The sequence below is a fragment of the Monodelphis domestica genome, chromosome 1 (assembly GCF_027887165.1).
Source record: "Monodelphis domestica isolate mMonDom1 chromosome 1, mMonDom1.pri, whole genome shotgun sequence".
Classification (NCBI taxonomy): Eukaryota; Metazoa; Chordata; class Mammalia; order Didelphimorphia; family Didelphidae; genus Monodelphis; species Monodelphis domestica.
The window spans coordinates 574,825,344-574,839,707 of record NC_077227.1 but is presented as its reverse complement, the minus strand read 5'-3'; the positions used below and the strand labels follow the sequence as shown (position 1 = coordinate 574,839,707).

The 14,364-nt window shown below is 34.2% G+C and overlaps 1 protein-coding gene across 1 annotated transcript in view; it reads right to left on the bottom strand.

Moving 5' to 3' along the window:
- Nucleotides 1-14,364, bottom strand: part of LOC100032871 (transcription factor E2F1-like) — a 35,923-nt gene that overhangs the window by 3,356 nt on the left and 18,203 nt on the right. Inside the window, exon 4 of the mRNA XM_056817594.1 lies at nucleotides 2,001-2,144. Within this exon, the coding sequence (XP_056673572.1) occupies nucleotides 2,135-2,144 (10 nt within the window). The 3' untranslated portion in view covers nucleotides 2,001-2,134. The remainder of the gene's footprint in view (nucleotides 1-2,000; nucleotides 2,145-14,364) is intronic.

Below are 14,364 nucleotides of genomic sequence, written 5' to 3'. Positions count from 1 at the left end.
ACAGCTCAGTGGATTGAGAGCCAGGCCTAGAGACAGGAGGTCCTAGGTTCAAATCTGGCCTCGGATACTTCCCAGCTGTGTGACCCTGGGCAAGTCACTTAACCCCATTTGCTAGCCCTTACCACTCTCCTGCCTTAGAACAAATACATAGTATTGATTCTAAGACAGAAGATCAGGGTTTTAAAAAACATTTATGCAGTTAAAAATAAATCTTTTTTTTTCAACAAATGAAAAAAATCATAAGACACAAAACAGATATATTTGCTTGGATAAAAATAGATAACTTTGGGACAATAACTCAATCAAGTCATTCTACAGAGGAAACAAAACACACACTCACACAAAAGTAAATACAAAGTATATACAAGGTAAATAAAAGGTAATTTCAGAGATAGTACTACCAGCGGGAGGATCAGGAAAGACCTCATAGAGGTTACTACTGTAAACCTTAAAATTTCTTAGACTTATAAATGTTGGAAATTTCACCATTGGGAAATTTCATACTTGGAAAATTTCTTACTGATAATGTATTGGAATGTGAACCCCATTGGCATGGGAGGTTCCTCCTCCTCCCTTCTTAAGATTACTTTAGGACAGAAACCTTTTGCTGAACAATGGAAAGGGCTTTGACCTATGCTTAAGCACAGAACAGGAATTTCTTTGAGTCATGATTGATTTTAGAATTGATACAATAGAGATACTTGGAATGACAGAACCAGGTCTTGGAAAATACAATTTCCACCCCACTCAGTCCTAACAGGATTTAGGAAGGGCTGCAGCATAGATCAAAATTTAATTATTTGAGAATATGACCTCCAACAGACATGTGCAAAGCCAGAAACCTCTGGGCGGTCCTGGGTTAAGCTAGAGCCTCCATTGGCACAGGGAAAATGATGGACAGTGATTGGTAGATGTGAGAACTGAGGGGAGGGAACTTGGATGGTTTCCTTAAAGATAGGGGGTCTGAGGAGAGAGGGGGGTTGGAGAGTTTTGGCTCTGAGTGGTTGGAGAGGTGCTCTGAGAAGCTTGCTCTGAAGGAAGCTGAAGGTGGGGGCCTCTGAGACTGTTTCTCCATTTTGGTCACGTGAGTAATAGGGACTGATCTCCTTTCTTTGCCCCACCTATCTAAGGGCTTGGGCCTTTTGGCCCAGCCTAAACAGAGGGGGTATTTAAGCCCTATTCCCTTCTCTCCCCTTTCTCTCTCCCTCTCTCTCTCTATCTCTAATTCCTTTCTTCCTCCTGTCTGTAATTAAACTCTATAAAAGGTTGACGGCTGACTTGAGTTTTCATTTAGGAATTACATAGCTGAATTCCTTGGCGACCTTAAATTAATATATATCAGTCTTTTAAAAGTGATTTCCTTGTCACACTACATATGCATCCAGAGTAAAAAGGAAAGAAAAAGATTAATGAAAACATCTTGACAAAAACATCTTGACTATTTCTGATAAAATTCTAATGTCCAAAAGCTACATAGAAACAATAAAAACTTACATGAGTAAGATTCACTCCCTAATGTTTAAAGATATGAATGAAGCAATTTTCAAATGGAATAATGTAAATTACCAATAACCAATTGAAAAACTGTACAAACTCTTATTTTAGAAATGAAAATTAAAGAGATTTTGAGAGGTCCCTTTGCACCCATTACATTGGAATAGAGAGTTAAAAATCATAAAACTTAATGCTAGCGGAGCTGTGGAGAAAAATACATATATTTGAACCTAGGACCTGGGCCTGGTTCTCAATCCACTGAGCCACCCAGCTGCCCCCAATACCATATTTTTAGAATGTGATGTTGGTTGCATTCATTTTATCTCTTGAACTGGTATCATGTATATGTATACATATATGCATATATATGTATGTATATATATGTGTATTACTATTCCTTATTTATTTGAAAAGTTATAAAGTCAACAACCTTTTGACATTTTGAACCTACTGCTGTGTAAAGTTATTTATTTCTTCCTAATCATGCCAAGCCTCCTTCTATTTACCTTTATCGATGTTTACTGATTTCTTTCAGAAAATTAAGGTTCCGTGTCTTCATACAAGCTGTCAGTTGTGCTGTCTTGTTTCATTTCACACAAATACACATCAATGGGTCCTTTTGTGCTTTTTATATGTACTGTTAGAGAGTTCTGCCAAAAGATGCATAAAACAAGCACAGATGAGAGATCCATTAACCATATTCATTTGATTCATTAGTAAATGATTTTTGTAGGAAATTTTCACTAGTGTGTTTTTATTTTAATTCTTTCCATTGTATTAAATATTCAATTTTATGAGAAAAACTGTAAATAGTATGAAAAACATCCAGCTATTTTATAAACAATATATAGTTAGGTTAGTATATTAGTCAGTGTAAATGAGACAGTATGGTAGATATTTGTGTTGTAAAGGAGTCGGAGGCAGTATGACTGTGTAAAAAATTTACCTGCCCTGAATAACTTTCAGATGATCAATAGAACTGATAAATACACCATACAAATAGGCAAAAATAAATGTATAAACATTAACACTGATAAACATACTGATAAGAGTTTATCATTTTAAGTTTCTATTAAAATGGGGATTTAAAAAAGTCTTTTCTGCCTTATGGGGCTAGAGGAAAAGTTCTGTAAGTATATATAAGTATATAAAGTATTATATAATCATAAAACTGATAATTATGACATGAAATGATCAATATGACAATGTTTCTGCTTTGAAAATGGCAAAGCACTATGCAAATACAAGATATTATTCCTCAGTTACCGAGAGACTACTACCATTTAAATGGAGATGACAAAGCCTTCCCTGCTTATCTACCCAGGTTGTAAGAAAAGTGCTTTCTAAACATTAAAATTCTAAATAAATGTGTTATCATAATTATTACATAAGATAAATGATTTGATAACACTGCTACTTTGAAAACTAAAAGGCACTATTTAAAAACCTACCACGATATTATTATTCTGAGTATGGCCAGGCACACACTTATAATTCCTGATAGTTAGGAAGCCTGAGGTTAATGGATTGCTTGAACTTGGAAATTCGGAGCTGCAAAAGAGCTAAAGTTAACTGGATGTTTTAATTAAGCCTGGCACCAATATGATGAGCCCCTAGAGGCAGCCAAAGGCAAGAAAGGAGCAAGTCAAAGTTTCCACTGCAGTCTATAAGCCCTTGAGAGGCCACTATATTTCCAGTGTGGATGAGACAGGGAAACTCGGTCTCAAAAATAAAGTAAAATTAAATTAAATTAAATGTGTATGCTATCACCTACTTCATAAAGTAATTGGGAATAAAATACTTTCTTAAGGAGGAAATTGCTTGTTAAAAGCACTGAAGAAATGGGATATATAATTTTAAGATACTATATTGTTATGAGAGGTAGTAGGGAGCAAATCTTGGGAAGATCAGGAAAATCATTTCTCAACTCTGTCACAAACTGGCTGTTTGAACAAAGGGAAATTATTTCATCTCAAACTCAAAATTGTGAGAAGATGCTGAGAGGGCACTGGCAGGAAAAATTCCTAACACAAATGAAATCAAAGGTCCAGTAAAAAATAAAATACAGTAAAATCTTGAAGTGATTAAGGCCCTTTGGGCCATTCTTCTGGACAAACGACCAACCTCTTGTTTCAGACTCATGATTTCATTAGTGTACTGCTATACTTTCTCTTCCCTTAGTCTCCATGAACTGCTGTAACAATATCTTCCAGTTAGCAAAGATGATTTTCATATGATAGATTATTATAGTCCATCCAGAGCCTATATTTGAAAGTTTGATAAGACCTGCCAGAGCTTTTGTAGAATTTTTGATAATCCAAAATCACCTTCACAACACAGTAAAGGATCAGAGAAGTATACCTTTCTTTCACTCAATATGACCATTTTAAAACAAACAAGAGGAAAGGGCCATTTACAACTCGGCTGGGTCATTTTTGACCCTATGGACGGAATTACTTTCTGGGGAAATGAGAAAAGAACATAATGATCAATACTCAAAGAAGTCCTGAAAAGATGAACTAATAGCAACTCACTTCACCTAAGTTCAAATTTTAATGTTATAATATTTATAAAAATAAGTTTAATTTACTTGGTTGGTTGGCATATATGGACAATTAGTTAAGTTCTTTTATAAACTTACTCCTTAAGTAAAAAATGACAGAGTGCCAGAAACCCATTTAAACTAGTAAATGTGCTGAGATTTCTTTCATGAACTTTTTTTTAATATTTAAGTTTAAACAAATATAAATAAATACCTACTTCTTTGGGAGGTGGAACATTCAATTTGGTTTCTTCTGGAGCTTTGACTGCAATAACAATCTGTTCGTGGAATGCCTGAAGGCTATGGATATCTTCATAAGTCACATAAGCTAGCATACATTATTAGTCAAGGACTCTCTAAATTCAGAAGATATATGCTTCATGGTACAAAGCACTTTTTAATTTATATGAACTATATTTATATAAAAAGCCTAAACTAGGAAATTACTCAATTAACCCATTATTTCTTTCAACTGGAACAGGCTTCTTTAAAGACATTACAAATAGGTCCATTTTTAATTGTTTACTCCAGCTCCAAATATTCTAATATTTTCATTAGTTTGATTTCATCTAAATTTTATTAGTTAATTAAAAATGTTACAAGAAAAGAAAAATTTAAGTGCTTATAGTGCATACTAAATATTGAGATTGAAGAAAAATATAGTACTATTCTCTATCAGGCTAGTAAAATATTTTATATATACTTTAAACTCCACAAGTGATTTCGTGCTGCTTGGGGCAAAGGGTGAGATGTTTACTAATAGAGATGACAAGAAAAAGTAGAACTACTCATCTCTATTTTCTCTGTCAAGGAGAATGTATCTTCGGACTCAAAAGAGTTGAATATGATTAAAAGGAAACAGAAACTTAAGTTGTTTGGCGGACTGGAGTCAGTCTAAACAAGAATAAAGGCTTTCCAGTCAAGATGAAAGGTGATTGAATGAATGATTTACAGGGAGTCAGGTGCCTTCCCGACTCCTCAAAACACAATACACACACACACACACACACAGAGACAAACAAAAACCAGTAAAAAAAAAAAACCTTTGAAGAGAAGAAAAAATGGCAACACACATATAAGTAAGTAAAAATTAACCACCATAGAAAAATGAATGCCAACAAAAAAGTGTCATTAAGGACACAGTAAGTTCAGGATTACTGACATAGAATTATTTGAAAAACCAAAGAATTCAAACACATTATTTTAAGAAATTATAAAAAAAAACTTTCTAGAATTCAGAAAAAAAAAACAAGCTTACATACAAATAGAAATAAATCTATAGGATAGAAACAGGATCACAAAAAGGAAAATTCAAAAATCCAACCCTCAGATCCATTATAGTTAAATTCTAACATTATGACAAAAAAACTATTTCAAGTAGCCAATCGATGAAAATCTCAACCAATGTGTATTAATGTGTATCACAGCACTTTCCCAAGAACGTAAAAGGACTATCAAAGAAATTAGAATATAATATACAAAGCTAAGATGCGTGAATGCAGAAGTATCTATACTACAAAATTCAAAATGGAGATGTGGAGTGAGGGAAAGTGAAGAGTTGAGATTAAGTCCAAAGTAGTAGACCTGGGCAACTAGAAAGCTAATGGTGCCTATATCAAATATAAGGAAGTTAGGAAGAGGGCTGGGAAAATACATACTAAGTTTTAGATGTTTATGGAAAACCCAGTTTGAAATGATTAAGGGACATTCTATAAACTGGGACTGGAAATACAGAGAGAGACTAGGGCTGGCTGTCTAGTTCTAGGAATCATTTCCACAGAGATCATTAAACCCAAGGAAGTTGAGGTTGCTGAGAAAGAGTATATAGAAAGAAGATAAGAACCAGAACAAAATTCTGAGAAATATCCAGCCAGGGGTGATTGGGATGAAAAGTTATCAAAGGACAAAGAAATGGATTCACTAGATGCACAAGATTATTACAGTAGATAAAAAGAATGCTATAGTTTACTTAGGTTTTAGAAAAATATCTCAGAATGTTTCCTGTGTCCTTATGACCAAGATGTAGATATGTAGATTAGAGGACAGTGCTGTTAGGTATATTTGGAACTGGTTAAATTTTGTGGTTCAGTTGTTTTTAGTCTTACTCACTCTGTGATCCCATTTGTGATTTTCTTGGTAAAGATACCAGAATTGTTTGCTATTTCCTTCTCTAGTTCATTTTACACATGAAGAAACTGAGACAAACAGGGTTAAATGACTTGCTCAGGATCATACAGCTAGTAAGTGTCTGAGGCCACATTTGAATTCATGAAGATGAGTTACTTGACTCCAGGACTGGCACTCTATCCACTGCACCACCTAGCTGTCCCAAAGTTGGAGTTCAAAAGTTGTTATTAATGTGTTGATGCAAACTTGAATGGAAATCTCTAATGAAGTGTCAGGGATCTATCTTCAGCTTTTGGCTGTTCAGTACTTGGATGAAGCCATGAAGTCATGCTTGCCAAACTTGTGGATGCTATGAAGAACTGTGGTCTTACAGAGTTCAAAGTTGCTTAAAGAGCTAAGAAGTTGAGTGACTTTCCCATTACTGTCTGGTCAGCTTATGTCAGAATGATTTGTGACCTTAACTGTACATTTATCAGGTGGTCTTTTTTGATGGTTATGTTTTACATATTGTAAATATTAGATATTAAAAACAAACTGATAAAAGTTCAGGGTCGAATCCTAAATAAATTTAATCTCAGGGAACTAAAAGAATACTACTTTCAGTAAATTTTGAGGCACTTTAAAAAATATAAGAGGTGCCACCCTGATTAAAACAGCACAAAATATGGAACAGAGGAGATCTTTGTACCATGACACAGTTATTTACTAGCCTCGATTTCCTGTCATTGGAACAGATCATCTCTTGGGTCCCTTCCAGCCTTAAAACCTATGATCTTCAAGTGGGAAAATGCTCTTCAGATTTTTAATGGAAAAAGTTATATTTTGCTACTTATGCACTGGTGACTCTGATAGCACTAAGCCTAGCACATAGCAGGAATTTACTAAATGTTTACTGAGAGTATTATTGACTGACATCCATCCAGTCATGTCAATTAGAGCATGAGCACTTATAAAAACTAGAAAAGTTCACTAATAATTTGGGCCAAAGTAGCTTCCATTTCTTTCTATTTTTTAAAAAATGGTTCCTGAAATGGTTAATCAGGAAAATGTCATATTTGAGAAAGATTATGAATATCCTTTTGGGTAATATGAACAAATATTAGGTGATTATAACATTAAATAAATTCATGATAGATGAATGACTATTTAAAGATTAATAAATGCTTATCAGAGAGGGTTGTTTCTGATGGCTGCAGTCACCCGTTTTTTTTTTCTTTAAAACAAACAACACCCCCCAAACAACCTATCTTCTATCTTAGTATCAATTTTAAAACAGAAGAACAACAAGGGTCTTGCTTTCTCTCTAGATTGCAAGAAGACTTGCAAAGGTCACATAACTAGGAAGTGTCTGTGGCCAGAACCCACCTCTTTTTAACATTTTTATCACTGACTTGGTGGAAAAAACACTGATGGCATTCTTCCCAAATGGGTAGATAACACAAAGTTGGGAATAGAGTGGATGATATAAAATCAAGAGCAATTCAAAGAGCTGAAGCAACCAGAAGCAAATTTAATAAGAATAAACATAAAATACTATACTTAAGTTTAAAAAATAATGAGTATGCCCCATATTGGGGAAATCTGGCCTACCTACATTCGTATAAAATATTAGATTTAGATGGTTGACTTTAATAAAATATGACTGTTGAAAATGATTAATACTAAAGGCTGCATAATGATCCAAACATTGGATGAGGTCTGTGATACAGATGGAGTACTCTATCCTGGTTACACCACACCTGAAGAATCCCACACACAAACATTCCTCAGTTGATGTAGTCAAAGAAAGCTCAGAATGTAATCATGAGGTATTAATGAAATGTTTAGTTCTAAAAGAAGAAAATTTGAGATTCCTTTATGAAGTATCTAATACTTTTTTGCTTGAGTCAAGAAGGGAACAATGTAATTAGAAGAGGAAATAATTACCTATGTTTCTGAGGGATTTAATTATTTAAGCTCTACATGATTTTCATGGTTTGATAATGGAAAAGATTTCAGGACAACAGCTACCTGTGGAGGAAATCTGTTCCCCTTCACTCCCACTAACCATGCAGCCTTGAAAGGGAGCTACTCAACCACTAGCAAATACTGCATCCAGTTGGAATAGAGAGACATAAATCTAGAGAGAAAACCTTTAAGGAAGGAAAGCAACTTCATGGAATACGACCCCTGGAAAAGAGAACTGGGCTAGGCTATTGGAAATACAAGACTCAAAAAATACTTAGTTACCCTCCCTCCCCATCCCTGCCCCAAAAGGCTGCACCCACAGGGAGCTGAATGAGAAGACTTCAAAGAGAGCAAAGACTTCCAGTTCCCGGTATCAAAAGTTGTGACTTCTTTCTGCTACAAATGTATCCTACACATGTGTCTCACTACCACTTAAAAACCTTACAAAATCAGAGCGGAGTAGCTGATAATTACTTTCTCACTTGCCTTGATTATCATTTCACACTTTAAGTTTGAATCCACTCTTCCACAGGGACAGTGTATTTGTGGGAGAATGCGCTCCAGATTTATAAGGGGAATATTTTATAGTACTATTCTCTTCTTTGCCATCTTAGCAAATGCCATTGCTGCAAATTATTTGTGTCTACTGGCTGAGCTTTAATTAAGAGAGGCACACAGGTAGACACTAGTGAGGTATAATGTCTGGAGCAGATAATCCACAGGATTACTACTAGAACCTCAGGGAGTGCTTGCCTTCTGGAGACCCCACCTGAAAGTTCAGGTCAGAAGAATACCCCATACAGGGAGTTAAATAAAGGCACAATTTTCTAACAAACTAGAGCAACAAAGAGTACACCAAAGATACTGAGGGAACTCTGAACCTTGTCTTGAAAAGAATAATTAAATTGGTTATATTTAGACTAGAAAAGAAAAGCCCAATGGGATTATAGACATGATAGTAATTATTTTAAACCCTTACCTTCTGTTGTAGTTAATAACTCTAAGGCAGAAGAGCAAACAAGGATTAAGCAAAGAGGGTTAAGTGACTTGCCCAGGGCCACACAACTAGGAAGTATCTGAAGTCACTTTTGAATCCAGGTTCACCTGATGCCAGGCCTGGTGATTTTATCTATTGTGCTACTTGGCTGCCTCAATGTGATAGTAATTTCTAGATATTTCAAGAGCTATATTTGGAAGAATAGGATTAGGTTTATCTTGTATAATTCCCAAGAATAAAATTAGAATCAAATTATTATTATTTATGGAAAGGGATTTCTATATCTGTACCACATTAGAAGTACAAGGAAAAACAATTATAGCCACTCAAAATTAAAGAGTTTACTCCCTGTCCTCATGTTTTAGGGCACAAATGAGATGTTATTTATGAACAACTAGGATTCCTGGTTAAGGTGGGGGTTTAGAATTATCTAGTCTGTAAAAGGTGACTAGAGAGTACTTAGATTAAGGTCAAATGGGACAGTAATAAAATGATTTTGTCATTGGAGTACACATCAGGCTACCTGGGCATAAAGAGGAAACTAATATGAGGCAGGTCATAAGCCTGGCAGAGAAGTTTGATATAGCAAGGATGGGAGAACTTTGATTGTCCAGACATGTGGTAGAGTGCTCTCTCAGCCAAAAGGAGAGCAGTTGGAAATCTCCTTACCCGATTTAATGGTCATTTCATTCGAAAGGTAGAAGAACCAAGCAAGAAGGAGAGATTTTATTCTAGACCAGATTCTCACTAACAAGGAGGAACCGGTTACTGCGGTGGAAATGATGAGAAACTAAAGAAGAAACGACCACTTGATCCTAAAGAAGCAAAAAAATATCTGGGCATAGTATTGATATGTACTTTATAGTTGGGAAAAGTATAATCTAAAGGGTTCAGAGGATCCCATGCAATAAAGAATATCAGAAAAAGTTTCAACATGAAAGAAAAAAGATGTTTAAGAATGAAAACCTGAAGACACAAAGAAAAACAATTCCAAGGAGAAGAAAAAGGGGGTTTGCACACCAATCAACATATTTTTAAAAAGAAATTCATAGAAGAAAGAAGCAAAGCCAGGTAATAGAAAAAATGAATTTGGTATAGAATTGAAAAGATAGTGTCAGGAAAGTCTTAGACCAAGTGAGCTGAGGCTATTTTTAAAAAGATAAGGACAATAAAAAGGATTTTGATTTGGTTCTGAAAGAACTGAAAGATGTGATCAGTTAGCTACTATCAGTGAAATTTGAAAGGATATAGGAAAGAAGAGATAATCACAAGACTGGAGAAAGGCAAATATTGTCCTGATTTTCAATAAAGGGAAGGGAATGGAGCCAGCCAACTGAAGGCCAGTGAACTTGACTCTGGTGACTGGGAAAATTCTAGAACAGATCATTAAATAAATGTTTAATGAACATCTAGAAAGGGAGGTGGTGATAACCACCATGTTTACATTGAGAGTTGATTATCCATTTCCTTTTTAGACAGAATTTTTTGGTTTGGCTATATCAGAGGTAGTTGAATTGATTCATTAGAATAAAGTAAGATCTAAAATCAAATCAAAGATTTTTAGAATTGGAGGAGACCTTTGAAAATAGCGATGTTTACTTCCTACTCTGCTCCCTCTATAATATCCCTGAGAAAATGAATTCAATCTTTTCTTGAATACCTCTAGTTAACAAGGATTTCAAAACTAGTTTCGTTTTGAGAAAATTTTAAGTCGCCCTTTAAACTTGAATCAAAATCTGTTTTCCTGTAATCTTACCCACTGAATTAGTTTTTCATTCAAAAGTTACACAAAATCTATATCAGTGAGATGGTAAGATTGAGAAAAGTTCTAAACATGTTAGAATATTTCAGTCTGAAGCTCACTCAGCCCTTGTATTCTCCCTGATTTCATCCAAAGAAGCAAAAATCTTTGACTCATGATTTAAGATTAATCTGAAGTTTTACTTCTTTAAATGTTAAGATGCTTAATCCTATTTATTATTAAATTAATAAAAATAACTCCAAATGCTGACCTTAATAGCCAAAATACTTTAGAAGTAGGTAAAAATGTTAATAGTAAAGGATATTTTGCATTTTCTTTGTCATCTGCCAATTCAAATAATTGGTGAGCACAGATTTTATTTAATTCATCCAAAGTGTCTTCCATTGCTGATAAATTAGAAAGTTCATCCCTTAGCTTCTTTTGCTGTGCTATCTTTCCATCAATACTGCTGAGATCAGATCCTCTTTAAAAAAATTGAATATAAAAAAAGAAAACAGTAATATATAGAATATGAAAGAATAAAACTTTTAATATAGGTTATAGCACAACATTTACAATAATACAAAACACTTTTACCAGTACATTTCTTTCTAATCAACATATATACATATATATACATGCATACTATACATAAATTGCAAACAGCAGCAAATATCAAAGCAATTAAGTACTTTAAAGTTTCATAAGACAAAATTTATCTGTTAAAACAAATTTGGTTCACAGTAAATTTTTCCACTGACAAATAAAATGAGTCATGTTTTTACAGAAAAACATTTCTCAATAAACTATATTAAAATTTTATGATAAGAGGATTGAATTTTTGGAATTAAAATTTAGCAGGGACTTAAACAAGGCATACTGTAATGGTCATTAGGGTATAGTGGCTCCCCACTCCCACCATGTTCTGTGCGTAATGCTGGTGATAATTCTTAGCATTTTATTTTTTAGAAATGGAAGAGGTTTCAGAGATCAATTGTCTGGCCATCATCCAAACATGCTAAGTGGATATCACTCTGCTAGAATTTGAGGAAAATAACAAAGATAAATGTTTGGTGAATTGAATCAAATCAGAAAAGCATGTTTAACCTGGAATTATTATGGATTAATTATAGTAATTAATCATTAATAAATTATATATAAAATAATATAACAAATTAATAATATTATAACTTCCCACTGTTTCTATGGGATAATTTGAACTGAGTTCCACGTGCCAAGAATCTATCTTCTACTATTCCCCTACCCCCCTATAGCCCAAGCATTCAGAGGTTTCCCCCTCACTAGAAGTCATTACCCAAAGATGGATGGCCATTTGTTTGGGTATACTTAGAGAAGACTCTTGGTCTTCTAACATCCCTTGTCCTCTGTGAATTAAATTGTTTATCAGATCTACACTATGTTTAGTGTTAGAAAGACCAAGATAAAAAAGGGACTAGGTAGACCAAGAACACAATTACAATCCCTGCCTTAAGATAGGTTTAAAAAAAAAAATCTAACAAGTACATAACAGAGGTACAAAATGTTAAAACAAAAACCCTCATCTTCTATCTTAGAATCAATATTATGTATTGGTTCCAAAGCAGGAGAGTGGTAATGGCCAGGCAATGGGAGTTAAATGACTTGCCCAAGTTCACACAAGGAGAAAGTATCTGAGGCCAAATTTGAATCCAGGACCTCCCTTCCTGGCTCTCAATCCACTAAGCAACCTACCTATCCCTGAGAAGAATATTTTTATTTACTTATTTATAATATACTTACTATCAACTACAAACACCAACACCAAAAAAAATTTAACTAAATGCATAAAAAAGATTATATCAAAAACTACAAACTCTACATTGCTTATAATTTGTTTAAAAATGTATAAAATATATATTTCTGCTCATATAATTTAGCCTCTGCTTTTGAGTTCTCTTTGGAATTATGCTGGTACATTTTTCTCTTGATTTTGTGGCTGTTTTGCCTAATGTAATCATGGTATTTATTATTCTTATTATTTTCTTCTTTTCATATATTTCTCTTATTTTTATATTTTCAGTATTTGTTACTTCAATAACATAATACAATCAATTACATTCAAATATCACAATCTGTTCTGCCATTTCTCCCATTCATTGCATTTGTGTAATTTCTAGTTATTTTGCCATAACTAACAACACTTCCAAGAATATTTTCATACATACATAGCTTTTCACCTTCTCAATTATGCCCTTAGGGCTTAATCTTAGTAATGAGATTCCTAAATCAATGAGCACAAACAGGTTTACCACTCTTAATGTATATTTCCATCTTGTTTTCTTAAAAAAAAAATTCAAAGCTGTTCTAGTAATATAAAATTAGATTTGCTTCCCCATGTTTCAGCATTTAATCTGGGCACTTTGGGTCATCTGGTTCTCAGTTAATATATATTACCAGGGCCAGATATTTAACTAGATTGGTCCTTTGATGGCAGATACTATGTTACCAGGACAAGACTCTTTCTAAAACAAGTCTTTCCAGTTTGCTTATATCCAATAGAACTTTTGTTTCAGTGCCACACCCCCTCAGGGATGCAGGATTACCTCCATAGTATGATGTGTATTAAGAATTTTGCAGAATATTTCTGTTCTCTAAGCTATTGCTGTCCCATCAGAAACTATGTTTAGATTATGGGTATGCTCAAGCTTAAATCTACTACTAACCCCATGAAGGTGTGTGTGTGTGTGAAATCTCCAGATATCTATCTTATCTAGGGTTATATTCATCTCCTTAACTTCCTTAATTTTTTGTTAGATTTATCTAGTTCTGAGAAAGGAAAATTAAAGTTCACTCACTATTATTATTTTGTTCTCTGTTTCTATCAGTATTTTACTTTGGTTTCCCTTTAAAAATCTGGGTTCTATAACATTTGGTGCATATAAATACAATACTGATAATACTTCATTATCCACAGTTAACTCCTTCCCCAACATAATATAGCTACTGTGTTCATCTTTTCCAATTATATCCATTTTAACCCCAACTTTGTCAAAGATCATGATTACTACCCTTGTCTTCTCTGGATCAACTGAGGCACAGTATATTGTGCTCTAGCCCCTCACTTTCACTCTGTGTGTTTTTAATTTTCAGTGTGTTTCTTGTAAACACATTGCTAGGTTCTGGGTTCTGGTTTTTGACCCTTTCTGCTATTCATTTTCTTCCTATGGGTGAATTTATACCATTTATACTCAATGTCATAATTACTAGTTGCACATTTCCATCTTCTGTTCCTCACTGTTTGTCTCCTTCCTTTCTTTCTGCCATATCCTTCTTTATATACCACTTTCCTTTGACCAATACCCCAATTCAAAACCCTTCCTCAAATCTTCCCTTAACCCCTCTCTTGCCCTCCTAGTTCCAAATTAGCCCACCTTTCCAAAGATCACTGCCTTTTCCCTTGTCCAGGGTTCCCTTTATTTTTCATTCTATCCACCTTTCCCCAAATCCCTTCCTTATCCCCCAACTGTGCTTTCCTAC